The sequence below is a fragment of the Nematostella vectensis genome, chromosome 3 (assembly GCF_932526225.1).
Source record: "Nematostella vectensis chromosome 3, jaNemVect1.1, whole genome shotgun sequence".
Lineage (NCBI taxonomy): Eukaryota > Metazoa > Cnidaria > Anthozoa > Actiniaria > Edwardsiidae > Nematostella > Nematostella vectensis.
The window spans coordinates 3,015,154-3,042,893 of record NC_064036.1 but is presented as its reverse complement, the minus strand read 5'-3'; the positions used below and the strand labels follow the sequence as shown (position 1 = coordinate 3,042,893).

Here is a 27,740-nt window from a genome sequence, read left to right as displayed (position 1 = left end):
TAGTAGGAACTATATGGGCGCAGAGCTATGTAGTGTTATTGAGGCAAAACCGGAGTGACAAGGCATGTGTGTAAGTATTACATTGCTCCCGGAATATTGATTTTTGATTACCTGTGTATCCTGAATAGCTGTGTCAGCACATACTGGATGGCTTTGCTAACCCATCCACAAGCAGCCTCGACACCCTTCAGGAACCCAATGGCGACGTCTAAGATATTGCAGAGACCTTTGCCAATATGCTCGACAGCTTTACATGTACCCTCGCATAGGTAAGACACCACTAGAACAGCACAAGTAGTATTAGGAAAGAACCATGTACCGTTTTATACGAAGACAACACTGAAACAATACCAGTGGTATTAAACAAGAAACATGCACCCTTATATACGAAGACACCACTGAAACAACACAAGTGGTATAAGACAAGAATTGTGCACCCTTTTATACGAAGACAACACTGAAACAATACCAGTGGTATTATACAACAGAAATGTGCCTTTTAATACGTAGGATACATGTTGACGGAGAATACAAGATTGTCAAATTTGACTTATTAGCCAACAACAATAAAAATAGAGCCCCTTTAGTAACCCAGTAATTTCACGAAACCCAGGTTTGGTTCCTTACCCTTGCAGCCGCCGCCGACAATCCCCTCGCAGATAAGTTTACTGATAAATCGTCTGCGCCGAATGTGCACTGCGAACAGCTCGTTCTGCTTCTGCTGAAGGGCTCGCTTACGACGCCATCCCTTAAACACCTTCTTGAAGAATTTACCAACCTAAACCACAGTCATACGGTTACAGCATACCGCATGTAATGAAATACTTTGCTTTGTTTTCATGTTAAAGGACCACTCATCTTTCTTAAACGGAGCAGGTAGATGCCAGACGGCAGTATTTATGGTAGCATGTGGCACTGAGGTCTCGAGGGCAGGGGTACCATTTTCCTTAGTAATACAACTGAACAGAACTCTTTGAAAATTTATCGTGTAAAATAAAAGGTATTAACTTACAGGTGCAAGAGCTTTGCCAATCGTCTTCACGGCTCCAGCGATCCATTTTCCTAGAAACATAACAGCTCAGTTAGCAGAAGTTTAGCTACGGAAACATACCGAGTCGTGAAAGCTTAGTGGCATGGACTTCTATGCTTTATGTATTTAGGGATTTGTATGCTATATGATCCGCTTTTTAAGGGTGAGATGTAAAAGCCTGGCCGCCTACAGGGCCGTAGCAGGCCTCGAAATATTGGGGGAGCACAATACAGAAGCATTGACAAATTATGTAGGGCACAGCCACACCCCTACTGGCCATTTCCTCGTAATTTGGGATACTGGCCGGTGATGCCATCTTCAGGAACAGTGTTTACACACTAAATTCTAGTTATGATTGTAATCTACGTAGATCAGTATACATCTATTTCAATAATGGTTGTCAGTGGGAATGGCGATTGGCAAATGGCAGTTCTCCGACCGAAAGTAACCAAGGTTACCAATGCTTGGCTCTTACATTGCTGGACTTTATTTAACACCTTTAATTTTACAAATAATTAGTACCCATAACCCATTTACCATTTGCCCTGACAACCTTTTGTGAAATAGGTTTATATCTATACTGAAGGAGAAGCAGAAATTTACCTGCGGCGTTGATTACTCCGCCGATCCACTTCCCAGCAGCGTCTAAAGCCCCTTTGCAGTTCCTCTCAGCGCGCGCGCATTGCATTCTCTTGCAGTTGTCGCACTTCAAGCTCATTTTCCTCTTACACTCTGCTTTTTTCTCTATCACATGATTGCGGGCGTCCGATAGCTTCTTTTGCGCAGCCTCGAATGCACCCTTGACCCAGGCGGCAGCTTCGTCAAGTGCCTGAGGGAGAACAATAGGGGACTTGCGCTAAGAAGTCATGTGACTTTTTACATGGCAAGTTCAAGCCAAAATAACCCCAGAAACGGCTGCGGCCTTCACGCCAGACAAAGACAAAAATATATAACATTTCAACAGAGAAAAGTCCTTTCTGGCAGATTCGGAAGCGCTGAAAAATTTGCTTTTTGTTTCGTTATTCTGTCGTAAAAATCCTGAGCGCGCGCAAGATTGCCACCCAAAAAGTCACGTTATCTCTGGAGCCTTAGAGGGCCATGTGACCGTGAAGAAGGATCGTGTTTATATTTTACTGGTTCGTGTTCAAGTTTTTCTTTATTTCAACTTTCTACGGATCAACTTTTTACGGATCGACTTTCTAAGGCTCGACTTTTTACCGAGAAAGTCGATCAGTAAAAAGTCGATCCGTAGAAAGTCAATCCGTAAAAAGTTGATCCGTATGAAGTCGATCCGTATAAAGTCGATCCGTAAAAAGTCGTTTGTAGAAAGTCGATCCGTATCGATCCGTAGAAATTCGATCCGTAAAAAGTCGATTCGTAAAAAGTCGATCCGTAGAAAGCCGATCCGTAGAAAGCCGATCCGTAAAAAAGTCGATCCGTAGAAAGTCGAAACAAAAAAAACTTGAACACGAACCAATAAAATATAATAAAAATACTTCTAAAAAAATAAGCTCGATCACATGGCGCTTCTAGGGCTCCGTAGTTCTCTTAGCGCAAGTCGCCTATTGTTAGATTTATCAAGTAGGCTCGGAACCTATTATCTCACCAAAAAGGAATCACCAAAACGCTGTCTCTTTGGATTCTTTTTAAATCTTGATTTAACTCTGCTCTTTTGATAGCACTTAAGCTAGTTGAGGGCCTAGCGAAATTGCAAATGTTAAATATTAAGTTTATTTACCTTGTTAATACCGCTAAGATCAACTTCGACATGGACGTAGAAGCTTTGAGGTAAGAGGAAGTCAAATGTAATGCCGTATTTGGCCTCGATGTACACCTCGGCCTTTATCAGGTTGAGGAAGTTGCCTTGGATCAGCAGTTCCAGATAGCTCATGGTGAAGTTCAGACGACAGTATACTGAGATGCTGAAAATCTCTATGTAACCCTCAATGTATGCCTGTCAACAGGAAATCACAAAGTCATCATACAATGTAACCCTCAATGTATGCCTGTCAACAGGAAATCACAAAGTCATCATACAATGTAACCCTCAATGTATGCCTGTCAACAGGAAATCACATAGTCATCATACAATGTAACCCTCAATGTATGCCTGTCAACAGGAAATCACAAAGTCATCATACAATGTAACTCTCAATGTATGCCTGTCAACAGGAAATTACAAAGTCATCAAACAATGTAACCCTCAATGTATGCCTGTCAACAGGAAATCACAAAGTCATCATACAATGTAACCCTCAATGTATGCCTGTCAACAGGAAATCACAAAATCATCATACAATGTAACTATCAATGTATGCCTGTCAACAGGAAATTACAAAGTCATCATACAATGTAACCCTCAATGTATGCCTGTCAATGGAAATCACAAAGTCATCATACAATGTAACCCTCAATGTATGCCTGTCAACAGGAAATCACATAGTCATCATACAATGTAACCCTCAATGTATGCCTGTCAACAGGAAATCACAAAGTCATCATACAATGTAACCCTCAATGTATGCCTGTCAACAGGAAATCACAAAGTCATCATACAATGTAACTCTCAATGTATGCCTGTCAACAGGAAATCACAAAGTCATCATACAATGTAACCCTCAATGTATGCCTGTCAATGGAAATCACAAAGTCATCATACAATGTAACCCTCAATGTATGCCTGTCAACAGGAAATCACAAAGTCATCATACAATGTAACTCTCAATGTATGCCTGTCAACAGGAAATTACAAAGTCATCATACAATGTAACCCTCAATGTATGCCTGTCAACAGGAAATCACAAAGTCATCATACAATGTAACCCTCAATGTATGCCTGTCAACAGGAAATCACAAAGTCATCATACAATGTAACTCTCAATGTATGCCTGTCAACAGGAAATCACAAAGTCATCATACAATGTAACTCTCAATGTATGCCTGTCAACAGGAAATCACAAAGTCATCATACAATGTAACTCTCAATGTATGCCTGTCAACAGGAAATTACAAAGTCATCATACAATGTAACCCTCAATGTATGCCTGTCAACAGGAAATCACAAAGTCATCATACAATGTAACCCTCAATGTATGCCTGTCAACAGGAAATCACAAAATCATCATACAATGTAACTATCAATGTATGCCTGTCAACAGGAAATTACAAAGTCATCATACAATGTAACCCTCAATGTACGCCTGTCAATGGAAATCACAAAGTCATCATACAATGTAACCCTCAATGTATGCCTGTCAACAGGAAATCACATAGTCATCATACAATGTAACCCTCAATGTATGCCTGTCAACAGGAAATCACAAAGTCATCATACAATGTAACCCTCAATGTATGCCTGTCAACAGGAAATCACAAAGTCATCATACAATGTAACTCTCAATGTATGCCTGTCAACAGGAAATCACAAAGTCATCATACAATGTAACCCTCAATGTATGCCTGTCAATGGAAATCACAAAGTCATCATACAATGTAACTCTCAATGTATGCCTGTCAACAGGAAATCACAAAGTCATCATACAATGTAACTCTCAATGTATGCCTGTCAACAGGAAATCACAAAGTCATCATACAATGTAACTCTCAATGTATGCCTGTCAACAGGAAATCACAAAGTCATCATACAATGTAACCCTCAATGTATGCCTGTCAACAGGAAATCACAAAGTCATCATACAATGTAACCCGCAATGTATGCCTGTCAACAGGAAATCACAAAGTCATCATACAATGTAACCCGTAATGTATGCCTGTCAACAGGAAATCACAAAGTCATCATACAATGTAACCCTCAATGTATGCCTGTCAACAGGAAATCACAAAGTCATCATACAATGTAACCCGCAATGTATGCCTGTCAACAGGAAATCACAAAGTCATCATACAATGTAACTCTCAATGTATGCCTGTCAACAGGAAATCACAAAGTCATCATACAATGTAACCCGCAATGTATGTCTGTCAACAGGAAATCACAAAGTCATCATACAATGTAACCCTCAATGTACGCCTGCGAAAAGTAAGTCGCCAGGATAGCTATGTAGCCCTCGTTTTTGTCAAAAACAATGTTATTGTGAATATTCAAAATATAAATTTCCCAACATTATTCCATATTTAGAAAAATAATCGAGCCGTTTTCATTGTAAGGATGAATTAAAATTCATCCCGCCACCTAAAAAATAGATTTTGATTTATATTACCGCCTAGATAAGATTACCGCCTAGACGGTCCGAATACCCGGCATCCTCATCTATTACAATATAATTGCTGACAATTTTTCTCTTGAAAAGTTATTTCTTTTTAATCTCACTCACGGGCAAACACTTTCTACATAATTATGTCATTGCAACAATATATTTATAAGGAAATGACGCCACGCGTGGCCTTGGCTTTGCCATCCACGTTTGACCCCCCTTAGATATTAGTTGTAACTTACATCCCAGTAGATGGGATCCTTACGCGCATCCACGTAGAACCAAGGTCCTTGCTTCGAGTCCGTGGGGCTGCGTACGATCTTTGCGACGCTGCCAATATGCACCGGGTCAGGCTTCAGGTCAAAAAGTATGGCCTACGACAAAGATTATACGTCATGATTAGAAAAAGTTCCACAAAACGTTTGCCCGCGAAAAAAACGAAAGTAAGCGGTCTACCGAGTAATTACCGATGATGATAGCTTTACCGAGTACTCACCGAAGATGATAGCCTTAACAAGTACTCACCGAAGATGACAGCTTTTACCGAGTACTCACCGAAGATGACAGCTTTTACCGAGTACTCACCGAAGATGATAGCTTTAACGAGTACTCACTGAAGATGATAGCTTTAACGAATACTCACCGAAGATGATAGCTTTTATCGATTACTCATCGAAGATGACAGTCTTACCGAGTACTCACCAAAGAGGATAGCCTTACCGAGAACTCACCGAAGACGATAGCCTTACCGAGTACTCAACAATAATGATAGCTTTATCGAGAACTCACCGAAGATGATAGCTTTCATCGATTACTCACAGAAGATGATAGCCTTATCAAGTACTCACCAATGATGATAGTCTTACCGAGTATTCACCGAAGATGTTAGCTTTACCGAGTACTCACAGAAGATGATAGCCTTACCTAGAACTCACTAATGATGTAAGCCTTACCGATCACTCACCGATGATGATAGCCTTACCGAGAACTCACCGAAGATAATAGCCTTACTGAGTACTCACCAATGATGATAATAGCCTTACCGAGTACTCACAGATGATGATAGCCTTACCGAGTACTCAACAATGATGATAGTCTTACCGAGTACTCACCAAAGATGAAAGTTTTATGGAGTACACACCGAAGATGAACGTCTTACTGTGTCCTTACGATATCTATACCGAGTACTTACCGAAGATGAGAGCTTAATATGGGCGTAGATTTCCCAACCGAAGATGTTTACTCGTCCCTTGAGTTGGAATCCCTCTGGGATGTATGGTCCGCCCGCGATCCTCAAGTCTACACCCTCTGTGGCGTATGACACCTTTAAAATACACACGAATCTTGTCATATAATGTAACACTATCAAACCTGGTGCGTCTCTCAACCCACCATAAGATAACAAACAATTCCAGATGTCAATCACTGGCGAGAAATCGTTTTATTGGCTGTAGTCAGTAATTAAGGGAGATGGAGAAAAGCCCAAACAACACTTGATGGACATTCGTTGGATTTAGACGCCATTGTTATTACAGGAATTTTAAAATACAGCGGTCTTTTTCTTTCAAGAAAAGTCACACGAGTTTGATAAATCCTAATAACAATATTTGGTTGAAGGCATCTCAATCCACAAACAATCCCTTAAAGCCAGCCGAAATTGTTTTCATAATCATATTACACAAATACACAAATGCCAATAATAAAAATAATTATTACTTTATTCCGAAAATTCCACAACAAATGTAACCAAAGCCTTTAGCCGTTGTCATAGGTATTTGTCTTACTAAGTCTTACTTACTAAACCTTTTATCATAGTGATAACTCAAGTGGAAACCAGGCCTTAGGTATTTGTCCTACACGCCTAGGTATTTATCTTACACGCCTTATTTAATGAACCTTTCTCCTATAGTGCAAATCCGTTCTTACTTACGAGGGTATTTTCGCGGAAGCCAGTCTCGTCTATGGGTTTAGGCAGCTTGAGGGTACTCCCCAACATCCGCGCAATTTTACCAATTGTAAGAGCCGTGATGTCTGCGTGGAAGAACTGTGGCTTGCCTACCCCAACGTACCCGGCGCCTCCAAAACAGTGACCCTGAATGAAGAGAAAAGCGCGAAAAATAAGTTAATAAAGGACACAACAGAAGCGCAATCAAGTGAAGAGTGCGAACAATGAGTAAGTGGGGGGACACGATAGAAATAAATAAACGCTGATTGAAGCAAGAGCAAAAAAAAATAATTAGTAGGGGACACATCACACATCCTTTAAGCCGATATCAATGAATTGTTTGTTACATTGTAGTATTATTAAAACGATAACCTTGGCAAAGTGCTTGATATTCTTGGCCGGTCTGATAGCTAAACTTACATAACCAAGCCTTTTCTACTCACGTCTACTGCGAAATCAGCTGGTATGAGACAATCGTAGCCGAACTCTACTCGCATCCCAAACTGTACGCCAGTAATGGGGATGGGTGCACCAACTTGGTAGGTCACACTAGAAGACAATTCCATTTATTTTATAGATAGATAGAAAGATAGAAGTATATCGGGAAAAAGATCATTGAACATGCCTGTTCATCAAAAGGAACGAGGTATGAAAAAAATCCTAAATACATTCAGTTAAGCTGCTGATTGAACCGTGGTCTACTACATAAGGTATCCTAGAGAGTTATGGAGCTCAGCAGCGCGGAATGTAAGTTTTTTCCCAGGAACTGCATTTTTTCTCTTTTTTCACTGTACCTTTATTAAAGAAGGGTAGTCAGCCAAAACCTTTTTTTATTGTTGTATTCAAAAGTAAAAGACAAATTAGCTAATAAATTAATGAAATAGCTTGTCTAAAAACAAAGTCGTATATTTCATCTACCAAGTTCTTTCAATAACAAAAAAAAAATGAAAACGCTAATGGCTACTGACAGAGACTATAAAAAGACAATAACTGACCAAATTTGATAAAATTACTTTTAACCGATAATGGCTAGACACTAGTAAAGAAAGGATGTGTGACTATTACAAAGTATTGGCCCTTTAACTGTCGTATTTACTACTCTCACCCGAAATAGATGTTACCAAGAGATAGCCAGTTGATCCAAAATGCCTTTCTCCACATTCCTCGGAATCCAAGTTTTCCTGCCACCTGTTGCTGTAGAAAGTCGTACTCCAGAACACCAAAGAGGAAGAGGTCGTTACTAGGGGCCTTGATACCGTCCCGGTAGATCTCTCCGTTGATTGGAATCTTAATATCTGCTCGGAATCCTAGCTTGACGTGCTTTGTGGTGTCGTTCCAGTCCGCCTTAAAATTGTTAAAAAAAAAAAGGATTTAAAGAGCCGAAAATTCTTGTAGTTTTGGCAGGGGTGGATCAATCTTTCAACCGCCAGTTTGTTATCCCAGGGTAAAAAAAACATTCATTTCGATTGGCTGATGAAGAGAAGCTTTTGGTATATTTTTGTAAGATCTACAGGCCTCAACAGAACCGACGAAGGACTTCTACGAGTCTCCATAGCAACAAAACATAATCTACCAGTGATGTGTTGGGTATCTGAAGAATAAAAGTTTGTATTTGTATGGCTATTTCTAGATTTTCCCAGATAATTTATCTTCCAATTTGGGATGAAAACAATAAGGCGGGGCTGACTAAAGGGCCCTTTAATATTAACTTGGCTTGGCTTTTAGAAGCATACCTGGACATATAGCTCGAGTTTGTGGAAGTACAGCCCAAATCCAATATGAATATTTGCAAATCCTGCCGCCACCTTAATGTTCTTCCATTGGAAGAGACCGTTGATGTACGCCTTTGCAGTGGGTCCGACAATCTGTTTAGTAATCTCACAGAACTTGCTACCCTTGCAGTCCTTGGGAAGCACCAACTGTGCGCCTGCGAATAGCCCTTGAGGAACCTGGTTAACTATCTGACTATGCAGCGGCTCTTTGGCGAAGTTCGTGGTGGAGGTGACGTACAGAGGTTGTGTACCAGGCGGACAGAACGCGAGGCCAATCTACAACGACAACAATGAATTTATCTTTGCGCGGAACTTATTCGCATCTACAGGTTTGGCTATTTGTGAAGTGAAAGCGAGATTAACCGGCAGACGTGTCGTGATAGTGACGTGACCACGTCGTGATCGTGCCGTGATAGTATCGTGACCACGACGTGAAATTGTCGTGACCGTGCCGTAATTGTATCGTGACCACGTCGTGATACTGTCGTGACCGTGCCGTGATTTGTGGTATGGCCGTTATTGTGACTACCGTGTTGTGATTGTAGTTGTCGTGATCGTGACGTGGCGGTGAAAGTGATGTACTCTAAAAATGATCGTAATCAATGTATTTTTATAAGTGTTAAAACACTTGTATCGAGATTGTAAATGCGTACAGTAGACAAACAAAAAATTCGATTGGTAAATACTTGATAAAATATATTCTATATATAACAAATCTTTTGGCCACGCTAACAGTAAAATATATGGGAAATAATCTCGATTTGACAATATTCTCAATATTACGACTTTTTCGGTCCCTCATCGTGTCATCAAGGTTCCACATGCGATTTGGGACTTAGGAAATGGGGCTCCATTAAATTGGAATCACAAACCTCAAACTCAAGGCCAAGTTTATCCAAGAAATCCACACCAATACCAGAAAGTTTCTCCGCTAATTTTCCAAACGACTCTCTATCAAACGAGAAGCCTACTGCAAACACAATTCTATTAAACTTCCTGCCGGTGAGGATCTCCACATGGACGGGAACGCCATTTGCGTCGATGGAAGATGTGAATCGGAAGATGCCTCCCTTGGACAGACCTCTGGCGAACTCTACAGGCCTCATCTCAAAGTCCCATAATCCGATATTCCTAGAGATTACAAGTCAGAGGGTAGCAATGTCATTTACATCAAACTATGGTTTATCATCATTGTCATCAAATTATGGCGAAGGTCTTAAAGAAACCTTGTTAGCCAGACCTTTGTTATTGTTTTCGTTTAATATTGGAATGTGATAAAATCAAATTAACCATCTATAAACAAAGCCTATTACTTTTTTTTTGCTAAATTGAATTGAAAATATCGCATAGGCTTCCCAAGGTCAGCCGATGAAAACGGATAAAAATAATGAAATAGCATTATCATAATATTGTGTATATAAAATACAATCCAATCCGACAAAAAATGACAAATACAAAAAAAATGATATTCTTATCATCGCCAATAACGTACTTCAATCCCTTTACGAAGAAGTCTGGAATATAACTTGGAGGCAGCCCCATTAACACCAAGATCTGATGGAATCGGATGCTCGTAGCTTTCCCCACGGCGTGGACGGAGCCTGTGTTCACATCTTTATCCACCACCGTCTTGAAGGACACCCCGGGGACGTTGTTGTAGTTGCCCTTGGCCTTGAAGGTCTGTTTGTTCCCTTCAGTGTAATACGTCAACCTATAAAACCGCATGGTTGCAAATTTGGAAGAATGTCAGATTATCGACTAGGGTTATTTTGCAAGAAAGGAAGAACAGCAGGTGATTAGGGTAAATACCACTCGTCATTTAATACTAAAAAATGCTAATATCAGAGAAGTAGGCATTTCCACTCAACCTTTTCTCACATTTGATACACGTTGTAGCGAAAACAAGGCAAAAGAAGTTAACTGGAAACAAATTCGTTGCTGTACTAACAAACAAACAACGGTCTCTTTGCAAAAATAGCTTTATACACGATATCTGATAGGTAGCTATTCTCTGCGTTACTCCTAACTGTACAGAAGCGCAAAATGGTGGAGCGTTTGGCTTCTCGCTACCTCGTTACTGAGGACAGTTAGGCACGCCACGGTGTTCCTATTAACGACCTTCTATACCTACCTTGTGTCATGTAGCACGAAGCCATTCTCAGGCACGTATTCGTCAGAGAAGCCAACTTGGAACTCGTACTTCTTAAGATTGCTGCTGTCGAGGGTCATACTAATGCCCGTCACAAAGTCGTACATGCCTGGGGTGTCCCACTTGGGCAGGGCGAGGGTCTTGTTATAGTAGCTTGCTTTGTTATCAACAAGCGTCAGAATGTATACAGGATCGACAAACTCGAAACAGACCTGTTAGAAGAAACGATAGTAGTTTGCATTTTTTCTTCAGTGCATTTCTTCTTGGAGTTCATTGCCTGAGATACCCCTAGCTGATTTCTTACCTTTGTGTATTTCTTTTTGGGGTCGACCTTGTCGTCCTCTATCTTGATACCAAACCAGCTGTTTCCGAGGGGCGCCCTGATAAAGTCAAAGAGCGAGTAGACAGCAGATGGGACTTTACTTGCGTGTGAGCCCTTGGCATTGTACTTTACATTAGTCTCACACTCCAGCGCGATGAAAGAGTCAGAAGCAGCGTTTTCCTGGTCTGGGCGATTCGGTATGTGAACTGGAAATAAGGGAATCACAATTAGGGGCGTGCCTTACGTCGAATCCTGTGGGTAATCATACTGAACCTCGTAAAGGCACGAGTGGGTAATATAGTACAGCCATATAATAATAGCAGAGCTCCCACGCGGCGCAAACGTGAGCGGAGCCCCATACCTAAGAAAAAGTGGTATACAAAACAAATATGGTAACAAATATTGGTAACCCATCGACTTGAGTTTTCGTGACGCAATGTCCGAGTGGGGTGCAATGAGATGGTCACATGATGTCACTAAAAGTAAAACTCCCCTGATGCCGAAACATGACAACTAAACTTGTTATGTGTATTGTAGATGTCAAGGGTGAAGGGGAAGAGAGTATAACAATTTGGTCGCTTGCCCTGTAAAATCGTTGACATCGTCAAGAAATAATAATAATAATAATAATATTTAATAGTTCTTAAATTATTAAGCAAAAAAAAGCAAAGATTTGGTCGTTTGGAGCTTCGCTGTTGGGCAATGCCTAAATTTATATATTATTCGTTTGGAAGGCCATGTTATATAGCTATGCCCCCATTCCTCCTTCCTCGTGGCGATTCCAGGATGCGAAGAGAGCGAAGAAAACCCCTGGACACGACAAAATACCAAATACATCAGCCATCATTCTACTAAGGGAGTTATCATGGGCACAAGTAATCTAAAGTAATGCGAAAGACCGTAAAAAGATGGGCTTCACAAGGCATGGAGTTATTCAACTTGTCTAAAATCAAGAGTTCCATATCTTCTTACCAGAGCAGCCATCAGTAGGGGTAGGACACTCCAACCTCTCTTCCCCTAAGCCCATGCAGTCATCACCCTCGTTCAGAGGAGGCGGGTTATTGCACACGCGGGAGCGATGCTTTAGTCCCTTCAGACAGTAGGTTCGCTCCGTGCATGTGCTCCATGAACTCCAGGCGCCCCATCCACCGTTAACAGCACCTGGCACAAGCACAATTATGTCAAAGAATATCGATCAACCATTATTTGTGAAAATCCAGGCTCTGTTTGTAAAAAAAATGTTAAATAATAATAAAAAAAATCATCAACGTTAAAGTCTGATGCTTAATTAACGATTCAGCCGATGATAATGCATTATTTGTGTGTCACGGTGATGTAGATCCGTAAAATGGCAGAGTTAACGGCCTTCTTTAAGAAGAATTCCATTACGAGTATATATTTATGGACAAAATATGCATTAGGATTTTTATTTTGCTTTCTGTGACAAAATAAAGTGGCTAGATGTGCTTGTGATTCGTGAAAATTCATCTTTGGCTTTGTGCCAATAACAAAAAATCTATGGACAAAAACACCATCCGAAGGCTCTTTTGAGTACAGGGACTTCCAGGACGTTTAAACATTTCTTTCTTACGCAACCCTGAACGTTTTTTAACGACCTGCGGAGACATCAGTTTATTTACCTGGGCATACTTTCAGCTTGCAGCTCTTGGTCTGGACGTAGTCGCCGGTGCAGTTCTGCCCTCCGTGGATGGGGCGTGGGTTGGTACAGTCACGTGACCGCTTCTGCATACCAGTCCCACATGTCTTGGTACAGCTTGTCCAACTGCTCCACAGCGTGTAACCGCCGGTTACTGAAATCACGATAACAATAGAAACGATAGCAACGAAAACGGCGAAGGAAGAATCAATAAAATTGGTTTTAGAACGCAATACGTTCCATACTTGAACGCGTATCTTACCAGGACATGGATTAAAACAGGACTTGACAACTTCTACAGCGTCTCCTTTACAGGGTTCTCCACCATTCATGGCCGGCGGGTTGTTACATTGCCGCGTACGCTGTATGTTCGCTCCCCCTGAGATTCCACATGCTTGAGGGCAGCGAGACCATGCAGACCAATCGCTCCATCTGCCATCCACAGGGCCAACTAGATGAACACACAAGAGATTTATGTTACAGAAAACATAACCCATTTTGTAGAAAATAACGGTCCAAATATGAAACCGGGGTTAAACACTACATATCGAAATATTTGCAACAAGTTTCTAGTCACGACATTAGGTTATTTAGGAGGGTTGCCTTCTTTCCTCTTATAAAATATATTTTGTGCGTGTTTTGAATCAGTAGCCTAACCTACAACCTAAGGAGTACACCACAGACGTTAGTTTACCTTTGCATGGGGCGATGCACTCAAGTTTCGTCTGTAGATAATCGCCTTTGCAAGGCTTCCCGTCAGGAGTGGGGGTGGGGTTTGTACATGTTCTCGTTCTGTTGACGACTGAACCCCCGCATGGGTTATCACAAAGAGACCACTGACTCCATTCAGAGAAGCCGCCATCGACTGTGGAACAAATGAACATATGGGGAAAGGATGGTATCTGAAGATTCCTTAATCATGTGACATATGTTCTGTCTGTCGTGTTTCTGTTCTAATCTCCGTTTCTTCGAATCCTCTGTCAGAGCTACTTACTCATACAATCCTTCTGCTGAGCGTTTTCCCCTGTACAATATGTGCCATCCGCTGAAGGGACTGGGTTCGAACACGTGCGAGTACGAATTTGCTGATTTCCTGAGCAAAGACCTGGTGCGCATCCACTCCATCCGGACCACGCTGCCCAGTTACCATCGACTGCGGACGCAAAGACTAATCATTTAGTATCAATGAATTTTGTAGCTTAGAATCACAACTAACAGTTTGACAAATCTTAAACGTAACTTTTGCCACTTTTACAGTATTATTTTAAGGATAGTGCTAGGACGCGGCTGTATTATGGATCTAAGACAATATTAATAAAAACGCAGACATTGAACTTTTAGCGAAATGTTGTAATTTGAGCATTTTATGGCATTTTTTTCTAATCTTTTCTTAAAACATTTAAATCATAATAAAAATGAACTAACAAAATAATAACTGCGCTTTCAAGTGTATAGAAAAACTCTTAGAAATTTGGCGAGTGCTATAAGTGGACAACTAAAGGTAATTTACTTAAAGGCAATACAAATTATATTGACAATTGATTTCAAAGAATGGGAATATCTTCATATCTTCAGATCTCATTAATTGGATTGCTAAAAATCAGGTTTAATATAAACGGTTTGGCTTCTGTGTTAAGCACAGACTTGTATAGAACAATTTGTAAAAAAAATGACGAAAAGTGATTTTTAAAACTATGGGACCAAGCTCTTATCTCTTGCATCTATGCTTTTTAATAAAACTATAGGACCAAGCTCTTACCTCTTGCGTCTATGCTTTTTAATAAAACTATGGGACCAAGCTCTCACCTCTTGCATCTATGCTTTTTAATAAAACTATGGGACCAAGCTCTTACCTCTTGCATCTATGCTTTTTAATAAAACTATGGGACCAAGCTCTTACCTCTTGCATCTATGCTCCTAATAAAACTATGGGACCAAGCTCTTACCTCTTGCATCTATGCGTTTTAATAAAACTATGGGACCAAGCTCTTACCTCTTGCATATATGCTTTTTAATAAAACTATGGGACCAAGCTCTTACCTCTTGCATCTATGCTTTTTAATAAAACTATGGGACCAAGCTCTTACCTCTTGCATCTATGCTCCTAATAAAACTATGGGAGCAAGCTCTTACCTCTTGCATCTATGCTTTTTAATAAAACAACTATGAGAGCAAGCTCTTACCTCTTGCATCTATGCTTTTTAATAAAACCGCTAAAACTAGAACCGAAAAGGAGACTTTCATGGCGAGTCCCCGGATAATCCACCCAGTTGCACTCCCGTCAGCTCAGAATGGCTGTAGGGACGGTTTAGAGACCTGATGACCTTCCATCTAGCGTTCTCCACGAGATTGTTTATAGAACTGTTCAATCAAAGCTGGAAAAGTGTTCTCAGCTTTGTTAGTTTGAGATAGATGAACAAATGTGGAGATTGACGAAATGTTGAATGAGTGGGAATGAGATTAAGAAGGAAAAAAAACCTTTTTTTGTTAATACTTGAACAGTTCATGTATTGGCACCAAAAATAAAGGCAAAAGTTAATCTTAAAGATGTCTTTTACACATAATAATATGGTTTTTCTATTGAGCAATCAGATCAGGTTGAAAAAATGTAGAGCAAATAGCCTATAAATTTCACCGATTATGCTGTACTTAATCAACCCTATGAGCCATTCATTATTAGTCATATTAACATAAGAAGCTATTAAAACAAACTCACTTAGATAAAGGACCTTTACTTAAAATTTCTATCAAATAATATGTTTTGTGTAAAATGAATTCTGTCAAAAAGCTGCAAACTCGTCTATCCCTTTCAATTTGACCGTCATTTTCTTTTCAAATCGTCCACACTCAGCTCAAAATAAATTTAAAAGAATTATATATAAAACTACCGAGGCTATAAAATGATAGACACACAGTTTTATAATATTTTCATCTAATAACTCGTCATTACATTTGTGTCATTTAAAAGCGTAATAACGCGATCTGTTGATCTAGTTAACAGGGCTGTAATAATATGTTGACGCCATAGCCCAACTGGACAAACACTAAACATGATACCATACTGTATGGTGAGAAATTGTTCCCAGAGGAAATTCCGACGTTTTAATCATAAGACTTACCACATTGAATAAATTCTTAATTCGGTAACAATTACACAAATGGTATTTTAAAACACTTAAATATAATAAATAAAACAAAATACAACAAATAGTCGTGTTCCTTAACAAGAGTAATGAAGATTATGACAAGGTAGAGATATTTGCACTATACACGTCTAAAAAGTACTAATGTGACGAATAAAGTATAAACAGAGTTAAAAATTAATAGACGAAACTTACAGTCGAACTAAAATTTAGATATACCCCTATTTAAATTAAGGTTGCACCCGCGAATCACTGCATTCTTATAACCCGCAGTGGTTTATTGGTAACGTATAAATGGTTGAATCATCCTGGTATCTGAACGCTGTGTCAACGTTTAGAGGTAAATTAAAAAGAATGCAAAAGCTTTTTAAACCTGTGTTTTTTACGCTTTTTTTATTTATTTATTTGATACCAATGAAGCACGTCCGAATGCAACCTTATTTGTGATGTTGCTTTGTAACAAAAGTTTTCTTGTTTGTTCAGTATAGTTATGCCTGTCAAATATTAAGTCATTTTTTTGGAAAAAGAAAAGAAAATGGACTCGGGACAAGACAGTTGCCATGGTTATCATGGTTGTGTCTCACGATGGTGACGTCAATTTCGCGTACCATCAAACAAGAAAAACCTTGAAGTTAAATAAACGAAATGTTTGTTTGCTGGGTAAACTACAAAAAAGCCAACAGCCCTTACTCCAGGTACGCGACCAACCTTTATTTTGCAGCCACTAAAAAACTTCCAAATATTGTGTATTTAGAAGTATATATATTAAGTATTTAGATACCTCAATTAAGGACGAAATGGTCAACCGATTTTTTTACGCAAAAATCTTCTGTGACCTGACAACCAATAGAGATGAGAAAAAGTGTAACCATTGTGGTTTGGTAAACATAATCTGGAAAATATTAATGGTAATGTTGATGTTAATCTAAAAAAAATAAATGAGCAAATAGACATTCATGATATAAAAATGATTAGAATAAAGTATAATGTGCTTCTACTTTGACGACATACAAAATACAAGAGAATGCACGTTTCGTATACCGAAGCACTTTATGGCTATCAAATAAGGATTATCAAAAAGGCCTCTAATATGAGGGTCTCTGAACATGGGTTTCAGAAAATGGTATGCTCCCGTACATGAATTCGAAAAGAGCAAACTTATCTAAAGTAGGTGAAAACGTGATCGCGGCAGATGTTGTTCAATTATTATTTAGTTAGCAGAAAAATTACAATAATACAACAAGGAAGTGCGCATAATGAATTGATACTACGATTTATTGGTGAGCCCACGTACTAATTCTAGGGTTCTAGAGCAAGGAGACCATAAGAAGGACTTCTTGCTTCATACTGCTTTTCATACATATCCAATATTCCGTGCAGGAGATTAATAAAATTTTACGAAGCTAGGAACAATAAAAAAGACCAATCAGTCATAGATCCTCTGACAACCACGTATTGCCATTAAAAATATAGATAAAAACAAAACAAAAAGGCAAAGAAAACGCGCACACCAAGTGCGGCTCTTTTCATTCACCACAAATTATCTTGATAAGAACAAAGTGCTTATCGTCCATCATTTAAATTTATTTATTTTCTTGGTTAGGAGAAAAGATTGCCGAAAAAAGAAGCCGGTAAAGTACTTGGATATAGACTATATTAATAAATATATAATTAAATAATAATACTCTAAACATGATTAATATACGTGCATTATATTACACGTACTCGGTGACATGGACAGAGAGAGTCGAAAAAGGACCTCGGACAATAAATTAACGGAAATACTTTATTTTTTTTAGCTTTTCAGCTGCAACATTCCCTGAAGACCCGGGGTTTCACCAGTGTTCAGGTAACCCGCAGCACCAGAACAGTAGTAGCACAATTAAAATTAATCAAAATCAAAATTAGTTCTCTTGCGTTAAGGTGGACTTGGGAACTTGACAATAGATGAATCGAATATCAAAGCAGAAATTTATTAAATCAAATATCAAAGTAGATTAAAATTTATTAAAATCAAACACACAACATGTGGCTTTTACAATAGAAATTTTGTCAAAATTGAAAATAGCCCAATAGGGAAGCAAACACATCGGCATAAAAGGGGACTAGTGCGAGGACCACTAGGAAAGACACCCATAATGTATCAATAGTAGCATATACCCTCGCACGAAACCGCCAGGTCCCAAAACGACTTCAGCATTTTGGTATAACAGAAAGATTTAATTTATAAAACCTTAAAAGAAATTGAAAAAGCGATGGATCCTAGAGAAATTTCTGCGATGTTTGGTTCCATAGCTGCACTTTCAGTCCTTGGCAACGCCATCTTGTGTGTTGTGATCGCGCGTAGACGCTCAATGTTGAAGAAAACCTACAATGTATTGATCTTGAATCTCGCCATCTGTGATGCATTGATGGGTAAGTGTGCACAGACAGTAAACAACTGATAAGAATGGAATAAAAACCATGCCTGAACGATATATACTCATGGCATTCAGTATACAGATACACGCTACATCATATTTTCGAGTTTCTAAGCGCTGAGCCAGCATTGCGCGAAAAAGCACGTAAAAAGACGAAAAGATGATCTTGCGCTAGTATTCGTGCGTGAAAAAGTATTCATATTTCATTGATACGGTGGACGATGGAAGTAAAAATATCATTTAAAACCCGTTAATGATTAATTAAGATTAATGAAGTAATGTACTTCATTAATAGAGTACTCTATCGTAATGCGTAGATCTTAGTATAGGTAAAACCCGCGAACAAGAGCCGACCTTTTCAGGCTAGTCTAACAGACTTTTATACATACACATGGTACTTCCTGGCAAGAGAATTTTCCTCCTGACAACTAAATGGTCGTCTTATTTCTTTAACTTAAAATTATTATATAACTTCACATGATTTTAAGAACCTTGTTTTGGATTTTAAAATGAGGATGATTTAAGCCTAGCAGCCTCTTTAAGCCTATCAAGGTTCTTAAACGTTGGTTATTACTGTAGATAACAAACGCTAATTCGTAAACTCCATGATTGCAAAACTTACATACCTTGTTTTTGTATCCTTAGGTGTTTTCCTTGTGCTGACACCGAACTACATCATCCCCATGAAGTCGTTCCCGGTGATGAGCGGAGGGAATGGCCGCGCTTTCTGTCGCGCCATCTTCTCAACCTACTGCTTGTTCGTCTGCGGAAAGGCGTCTAACACTACCATCATGTGTTTGGCCATCGAAAGATGGTGCGCTGTGGTCAGACCAACAAAATACAAGGCGAACTTTAACCGCAAGCGAGTGTCTCTATACATCGCCTTGATTTGGTTGGCCGCGACAGCGACCGAGGTTTTTGAGTTGTTCATCGCTGATCTAATGCCTGACGGAAGATGCGAATGGATCACTCCTTTCTACGGGGAGGAACTCAATAAAGCTTTTCTCGTGTTTCACATCACCATTACATTCTACATCCCCATGACCATCACGTGGATTTCATTTGCCCATATTTGGTACCGCATGTCACACAATCAGGTCTCGACTCAGCAAGGGGATTCAGCCAAAAAAAGCGTGGTCAGAATGTGCATGTTGGCTGCTTTGCTGCTAACTCTCTGCTGGTTTCCGACAGAATCCTTTTGGATCCTGAAGCAATACAAGGTGGTCGTCCTACCCAATGTTTGGTACTGGGTATTTAACTTCTTTGCCTTCTTCAACTCCTGCTGCAACCCTCCTTTGTACTGCTTGACCAACAAGACCTACCGCCGGGAAGTGCTCGGCCTGCTTGGGTGTGGCAAGTGCGGAGCAGAAGTTGCCCCTGGAAGCACGATGGCTTCTGCTACGACAGGCCTATCCATGCAAGGTCAAAGCGGAACGTACGAAATGACGAAGAGAACGACGGAGCGGAGTGTTGTCGACGTTGAGGAATCGGTATTGGATAAGAGCAAGGAACAGGATGCAAGCAAAGGTGGAGCACAATGGGTACGTCAAGATGACGAGGCAAAATGTGAACATTCATAATAATCCAGACGGGCACTGACCAATAAGACGCACAAAGCAATTCTGTACATAATCCTGATGGGAAGGTACAATATGAAAAATCTTGTCGTTACATGGATCCCCGTCCATCCTATATCTGGAGAGCGACAAAATAGAAAGCCCTATTTAGCAGGTAGTTCGAGTTACCGAAGTAGAAAGGACTTTGGTTTCTTAGGGTACCCCCTGACACACTACCTTCACACTACCTTTAAGCTCTAGTCGTCCGACTAGAGCTTAAATGGCCTAAACTCTGCTTGCAGAACCTCACAGGGGTCATCAAGGTGTTTGGATTTTCTCAAAACCACTCTTCTTGCATCATCATTATTTTTCTCCAGACCTATAAAAGTATTTAAAGTATACAAACATTTCAAAACTGTTCACTTTTTGATTTTTACTAAAAATAATATTATTTACCCACCTTGACCACTAAACTGCTTCAGGTTTTGATAGCGCCTTATCATGGCTGGAACATGATAGGCTGCAACATGCATGTAGCATGTCACTCGCTCTTTTTTGTAGCCAAGCCTCACATCACCAAGGCTACCAAATTTGGTTATCCATTCTTTAGCTTGTGGAATTTTGTTACAAAAAATAGGTATAATAGTTTTGTCAGATTCTATCAAATTTTTTTTTTAATTTTTATAAAACACTTCTAGCTTTACCTCTTTTTGATAGACTTTCATGGATGGTGGTTTCCAGTTAGAAACACAATCAAAATACAAATGGTGGAAATCCTGGAATCATGAAAATACAATTTATTTATATCTCTATAGCTTACTTTTTAATTTTCAGTGAGAATGATTTCAGCATAATAATGCTAAATTTACCTTAAAGATTTCTGCTACCCTAGCAGCTGTAGATGGCTGTAGGACACCAATGAGCTTCTCTGGGAGCTCTTTCAGAAGTTTCTTTCTATCGCTACCCATCAAACTTGTGAAGTCATAGGTACCACTTCTCCTACCATCAGCATTAAGCTTCTCCCACACTTGAAATGATACCCCACACGACCGTATAGTTTGTACTAATTGACTCAGATGGCTTTTGCTTCCTTTGTTTGATCTTTTACTGATCTGAAATGTAAAAAAACATTTCTGCTTTGAGTCAACTTTTTGTAGTGCCATTTCCTAAAGCTCAGTGGCGCTTTACATTTTTAAACTTTACTACAACATACTACAATTCCATTGCTAACAGTTTTTCCACTTCTTATAGTAATTGTACATGGACAGATTCATGTCCCATATAAGTGGCTTATTTGTCATAAAAAGTATATTATAGGGTAGATTGTATTGACCTTTTCCTTTTCATCCCACTGCATTGCATCTTCTATTGCATTATCTATCAGGATGTCTGTCATCCTCAGCATTAAGTGGAGCTCATCTATTAGTAAGTGATCAGGTTCGATGTTGAATAGGGGTTTATTTACACAGCAGTAATTCTCTCCCTTCTTTCTTTTTCCACACTCGATGGTATCCTGTAGGGTCCTGCGTAGTGGGTCCTTCTCATAATACTCATCATCCTTGCTCATATCACCTCGGGGGAAATTACAAAACAGTTACCTTGTATTGTAGGTCACTTAGACCTAGTATTCTTAACAATTTTTACCTGTCTTTCTTGTGAACTTTGCACCAAAGACAAGCACAATATGCTGAGTTTGCAGCACTCAAACCCATTGTTTGTAAGAGGAACTGGAAAAAAAAGAAGCAAATTACTAGATGTTTTTTTCTAATTTAAAATGTCACATTCTGCTAAGAACCTGTAGACGACTGTTACCTTATAGTCTCCGCCCAGAAAGAACTCTACATTTATCTTCTTGCCATCAAGTTCTACATAGCCATCATCTTGCACTGCATCAATTTCTTCAAGAACATCTTTCAAGCTCTCTGCTATTGTCTCATACTTCTCTGGCTCATTGATAACTTCCACTGTGTGTGTACCTAAAATGTATTTGTAAGATTGTATAAGAAACATTGGAATGTATAGCCTTGTTCCATGTATAGCCAGAGATATAACATATAAATAAGGTACACATACCTTTCGAGGAAAGCAGATCATCAGGTGCACTCAGTATTGTAAAGCTAAAAAGGTTGAAATTTGAGGAGCGGCTCATTCTGGCCCCGTCACCACTGAGCTTTATCCTGACATGGTCTGTAACCATACCACTTGCTCTCTGTTAAAAGAAATGGGATACCACTTCTATTTTAACTTGGGTATTTATGATTTATAGCAGGCAGTCTATATTTCCAGCAACCAGATTATCTAGTAAATATCATGAGTGCATATGCTTATTTTTGTAAATATCATTACTGTACTGTATGTACAAATGAAGATGTGTCGTTGCATTGATGTTTCCTGGGGTGTGATTTGTTGTTGCATTGATGTTTCCTGGGGTGTGTGTGTGTGGGGGGAAACATTTCTTAATACATTTTTGTACATGAATCAATAGTGATTCAAATTACTAACAACTCACCAGACTCTTGATTTGCTCTACCAGTCTCTCCTTGAAAGAGAACTGGGCTCCTGGAACTTGTCCTGGAGTGGGCCTGATGTTGCACTGTTTATTGAGCTCTGAGCGACACTGTTTTATGATATAGCCTCTAGTGAAGCCATCGACTATGCTTGACACCTTTTGGATAAAATCATCCCCAACACCAAATTTGTCCATCAAAAATAGAACACTTTCTACAGCCGCTTTGTCCTTTTTATTAAGTGACAGGTATTGGGCATTCTGGCCTGTTGTTTTGGATCCACCTTGACATGCTGTTGACAAGTCCAGATTGTAGTTTTTCTCATTGACAGAGTCAGTTACTTGGAGAAAATCAAGCTCTAAGCCAAACAATTCTACAAATGCAAGTGCTTTCTCTGCTTTATTTTTTAAGTATTTTTATTTTTCGGTTTTTACTTTGTTCGGTCTTTAATCCAGGAATGGGTCCCCACATTTGCATCGCATGTTTCCCTCTTCGAGTTCCTAATTTGCTGTCTCAAGGAGTCATTTTTACCCTTGAGCCGTTGCACCTCTTCTTTCAAGGCTGTAACTAGTTCATCACGTTCTGCAATGGAAGAAGTTTCCTCGACTCGTTCTTCCACCAAATCCTTTATTTCTACAACTTCTTTCCTCAAGAGTCGGACTTTGCAAGCGCTGGTGCAAAAGTCCAAGCGCTAATTCACCGATCCCCGTACGTTTAGTTTCTTTTTCTGTGCCGAACTTCTCCTGCATAGATCGTCCAATATTTTTCAAGTAAGACGCTTTCTGAGCTGATCTTCAGAGTGGCCTCTATAGACTTGTTTAGCAGGTCGATGTACCGAATGTCCTTCGTTTTGATTAAATACCAGCTAGCAAGGAGGGGTCGCGGCAAAGTTATATAACCGATGACATATTTTACTGCAAGTCGTTGCTTGTGCTCGTACCTGAAGTCACTTTCCGTCAGTAAAAACTCGAAAAATGGATCCGTCCTTTGTAATATATCCGACATAGTGTGTTGCCAGGATAAAAACCTACCGACTGGTGTTTTTGTTTTCTCGTTACGTCGCCATTTCTTTGATTACTCAGTCATTAGCAACTGCGCTGGGCCCTCACTGTGCAAAAATAGCTACAAAGGCCAACAGAACACTGGGTGCGATCAGAAGAACTTTAAAACCCTGTGCCCCTGCAGTTAAGGAACGTGCGAACCTCTCCCTTGTTAGACCGATGCTTGAGTATGCGTCAACATCTTGGAGTCCCTACACTGACACAGATGTTTTGCGGTTGGAGCAAGTTCAGAAGAACGCTTATGACTACTAAGCAAGATCATCTGAACTGGTTAACCAGCTAAACTGGGACACATTGGAAATAAGGCGACTTTACCATCAAATAGTATTACTGTATAAATTTTATAATAATCTCGTGGCTTGTCCTCTCCCTAGCTGTGTCGTTCCGACAAATCGATCTACTCGGAGGCACTCACTTAGCTTTCAACAATTGCAATATTCTTTCCTTTAATTATTCTTTTGTTCCAAGAGCAATAAGAGCATGGAATTTACTTTCTGATAATATTATAAACCTAAGTAATCTGGAGTCCTTTAAAACAGCAGCTTTGCCAGCCATCAGGCAACTAAAGGTGCCTCCGCATCTCCGCCGGCTGTAAACTGACCGTGCCCTCCCCAGTATTAGCGTAAGCTAATTTATACTATTGTATAGGAAAACTACGAACAAAACTACAAGGGAGATGTGGAAATCATGCGTTTTATATCGCAAAAACCGAATTACGATGAAGCGGTAAAGACAATCTTCTCGATGAAGACTCAAGGTAAACATGTTTTTATTATGATTCCGATGCAGGTTTTGAGCCAAGAGATATTATTACTGAGTGCTAGGTTTTATTTCAAGGGTGTCTGAGACAAATTTACGTTATTTTATTCAGATGCATTTAGCGAACAACACACTATTTTTAAAACCTACAAAATCGAACTATTTTTTTCATTATGTGTCGAACATTATTCTATATCTGTTATGTTAAATCTTTGAAAAATACGATTCCGATGCAGGTTTTTTCATTTTCACATTCGATTACGGTTAAAAATTCGTTTTAGGGTTACGCGTAAGTCATTTCTTAACAAACTTCGTTGTTTCTTGAAAGCCGTTAGTTCAACGTCTGGCTATTAGCGCGCATGCGCGTGGTTCAATATTTCTGGCAATCTGCCATAGACGGCAGAACCCTTTATAGTCCGGTTGCTTAGTGTTTCAATCTATACATAGCGGACAGAAGCACCAAACTTGGCATAAAGATAGCCAAGAGGATGCTAATAAATATTGAGACCGTTGAGGATTTTGTGTAATAACCGAATAAAAATTAGAAAAAAGCGTCTATCGCGGGCTCCCTGTGGTGAAATTTAAAAGACCTTGTATTTCCAAAACTAAGGCGAAATATCTGATCTCTGATATCTTTGTTAATATTTCAAGATAAAACTGTCGCCGGCTGCATTAAAACGCTTTATTTACGAGAAAAAGTTTTCAAAGCTAGACCCAATCCCCCTCACGGTTATCCAAGATGGCGGCCTATATTGGCACAGTATACGCTGTAAGTACCTCATAAAATCGCGTATTTTAGGTAAAAAAGCTCATTCTTAATGTATTAAGGACTTTTAATGTGTATAACCTACTAAATATGAACTTTTGTCTTGATTTTAAATGTATTTCTTATAAATCTGCGATTAATCGCAATTATCGGGTATTTTGACGTTGGCTAAATAAAATAGAGATGGATTTAATAAGGGGGGTTTGTAAGTGTCTACACCAAAGACCAACGATATGCTTTAGATATGCCTCCTCAATCAAAGTTATAAGATTGTGATGCTTGAGAATATTAGAGGATTTGGATGTTCAGCAGAAAAAAACACCTGTAGAAACTCTTTGTCGCAAATAGCGTAAAATGGCACAGGAATTGTCACAAATTTGCGTTATTAATGATCGAAAGCACTTAAGAACGAAAAAAGCTGACTAGCAGAGGCACTAACGAAAAAAACAGTGCTTATTGCTCCCTACGTGTGCATTATAGTGATCAGGTTGAACGCATCGCATGCTTTTAACAGGATAGCAACCAACCTCCAACGAATCGCCGCAGGAATAGAGGACTATGTTATTATCTTAAAGATGTATTAATGATGACCTCAGGGAAGAAAAAAGCTGTGGAGCATAAGAAAAGGAAAGGTCTCCAGGAAGCGAGAGAGGATGATAAAAAAGCGCTTTTGTCAGGCTTATATAATATAATATAATATAATATAATATAATATAATATAACATAACATAACATAACATAACATAACATAACATAACATAACATAACATAACATAACATAACATAATATATATATATATATATATATATATATATATATATATATATTAGTAACAGAAAATATAAATGGAGGCTGTTGAAAATGGTTCGTACCTTTTTTCTGATATCCGAGCTCCACAATGCACATGAGACACGCTTGGGAGATTTTGGGAATGAGAAATCCTTTAACCGTTTTCTACTAAAGGACAGATTTTTAGAGGCTTTTCCTAAGGCGCGGATCAGTGATAAGCGGATCGTTATTGTAATAAAGGGAAAAAAGTAATTTTGAAAAAAAAACTGAGCCTTTTCAGTATGATGCGCTTACACTAACTTGTGCGCAGGGTCCGCGGGGATTTCTTTTCCAAACAGAGGATTTTTCCTTTCTCGGGGACGTTTTCTTCGAGGTGCCGACAAAACGACGGTGCTATAAACAAGTGTACAAAAACCCTAGTGTTGACGGTACAAGCGTCAACCTTAGGAGAGGACACGTTTAGCCCCAAACCTATGTAAGCCAGAATTATTCTACTATTCCAACGATCAGATTCATTTTTTATTTTACAAAATGAAAATATTAATCATGGAACACTATTAGCTAGGGTTTTCGGCTTCATACGACCGAGTGGTTGGAAGTCAAGGGCGTCTGCCGGCGCCCCCGCTCATAACTAGCGAAAGGTAGAGCGAGGCTCTCGCCTCGAAAACAATTGTGATAATTAGATTTTAAAAATAACATAGGGCCGTAACAAAAAGATAAACAAATGATTCGACTTGTCATGGTACATTTTATCAACGCACAACAGGCTATGAAAAATCTCCCTCATCCGTAGCGGATTTTCTCCTGCTGACGGGCCTATTAATTACAGCCGCGCTGGTTGAATTAAGCTCTGTAGCCCTTAATATAATACTTAGAGAACTCATTGAAAGAACATTTCTAGGAAAATTCATGTGCACCACCTATTTATGCTTATTTGATGAAAAAATATCAGTCTTATTTGCATGTTAGCAGGAGGGATGTAAAAAAAAGACGCGTAGGGCCTGGGTTCCAGTAGGTTTTCCTTCTTCTTCAAATGTAGCTTTTTATAGCTATTTTATATGTTTTTGGCACGGAATTCGATAGCATATAGCTTAAATAATATCAATCGTTTTCAAATATGTGCGGTTTGGTTTTTTTTTTTGTCTCATGAAAACATATGGAAATCTTACCACAGGGTACCCGCAAAACCAGATTTAAAAAAATAATAATTGCTATTTATCTATGGATCCGCTAATGGTACCAGTGGGCACCGGTCTCAATATTGATTACCATCCCCTAGGCTATATTTATACGAAGTTTGGTGCTTTTGTGCTTTTGCTTATGAATAAAACCCTCAGAAACCCAAAGTAGTCGAATTTGAATTAATTTCTTAAAAGAAATTAATTCTTGTTGTTGAACCCAATTACTGTTTTTTTATAAGGCACTTTCTTTTCCATGAAGGGTTATATTCCATACTTTTGATTTAATATGTTAATATAAATCCGCGAACATTAAAAAAAATTGGCGTTAGAAAGAATAAATTCAATAAGTGATGGCAGCGAAGAAGGGGCGGGGAAAGATGGAGAGAACAGTTACCAATCATGAATGTTGATTCTTTTTTAAAAAAAACTCAGATGGTTGCACTCATATTTTGCTGCAATATGGTCCTA

The 27,740-nt window shown here is 39.2% G+C and overlaps 2 protein-coding genes across 3 annotated transcripts in view; one reads left to right on the top strand and one right to left on the bottom strand.

Annotated features, from left to right (window-relative positions):
- The window catches only part of LOC5507741, a 38,111-nt gene extending 18,695 nt beyond the window's left edge, over window positions 1-19,416 (bottom strand). The window contains exons 1-21 of one of the 2 annotated variants that reach the window (XM_048724651.1): window positions 19,279-19,416; window positions 14,084-14,242; window positions 13,784-13,954; window positions 13,352-13,540; window positions 13,073-13,243; window positions 12,405-12,593; window positions 11,415-11,638; window positions 11,093-11,322; window positions 10,454-10,672; window positions 9,834-10,092; window positions 8,923-9,237; window positions 8,295-8,533; window positions 7,633-7,738; window positions 7,175-7,336; window positions 6,437-6,568; window positions 5,487-5,618; window positions 2,769-2,984; window positions 1,634-1,859; window positions 1,013-1,062; window positions 628-778; window positions 112-280 (exon numbers count right to left, since the gene is read on the bottom strand). In XM_048724651.1, coding sequence (XP_048580608.1) covers window positions 112-280; window positions 628-778; window positions 1,013-1,062; window positions 1,634-1,859; window positions 2,769-2,984; window positions 5,487-5,618; window positions 6,437-6,568; window positions 7,175-7,336; window positions 7,633-7,738; window positions 8,295-8,533; window positions 8,923-9,237; window positions 9,834-10,092; window positions 10,454-10,672; window positions 11,093-11,322; window positions 11,415-11,638; window positions 12,405-12,593; window positions 13,073-13,243; window positions 13,352-13,540; window positions 13,784-13,954; window positions 14,084-14,087 — 3,554 coding nt within the window. In that variant the 5' untranslated portion in view covers window positions 14,088-14,242; window positions 19,279-19,416. Of the gene's footprint in view, window positions 1-111; window positions 281-627; window positions 779-1,012; window positions 1,063-1,633; window positions 1,860-2,768; window positions 2,985-5,486; window positions 5,619-6,436; window positions 6,569-7,174; window positions 7,337-7,632; window positions 7,739-8,294; window positions 8,534-8,922; window positions 9,238-9,833; window positions 10,093-10,453; window positions 10,673-11,092; window positions 11,323-11,414; window positions 11,639-12,404; window positions 12,594-13,072; window positions 13,244-13,351; window positions 13,541-13,783; window positions 13,955-14,083; window positions 14,243-15,272; window positions 15,425-19,278 lie in introns of those variants that run through there. The other variant, XM_048724650.1, reaches the window with a different exon arrangement.
- Window positions 18,488-20,232, top strand: LOC5507747 (G-protein coupled receptor 83). The gene is made up of 2 exons (XM_032376515.2): window positions 18,488-18,647; window positions 19,298-20,232. Exons 1-2 carry the CDS (start codon window positions 18,488-18,490, stop codon window positions 20,230-20,232), a joined length of 1,095 nt encoding a protein of 364 aa, XP_032232406.2.
- The last annotated feature ends 7,508 nt before the right edge of the window (window positions 20,233-27,740 follow it).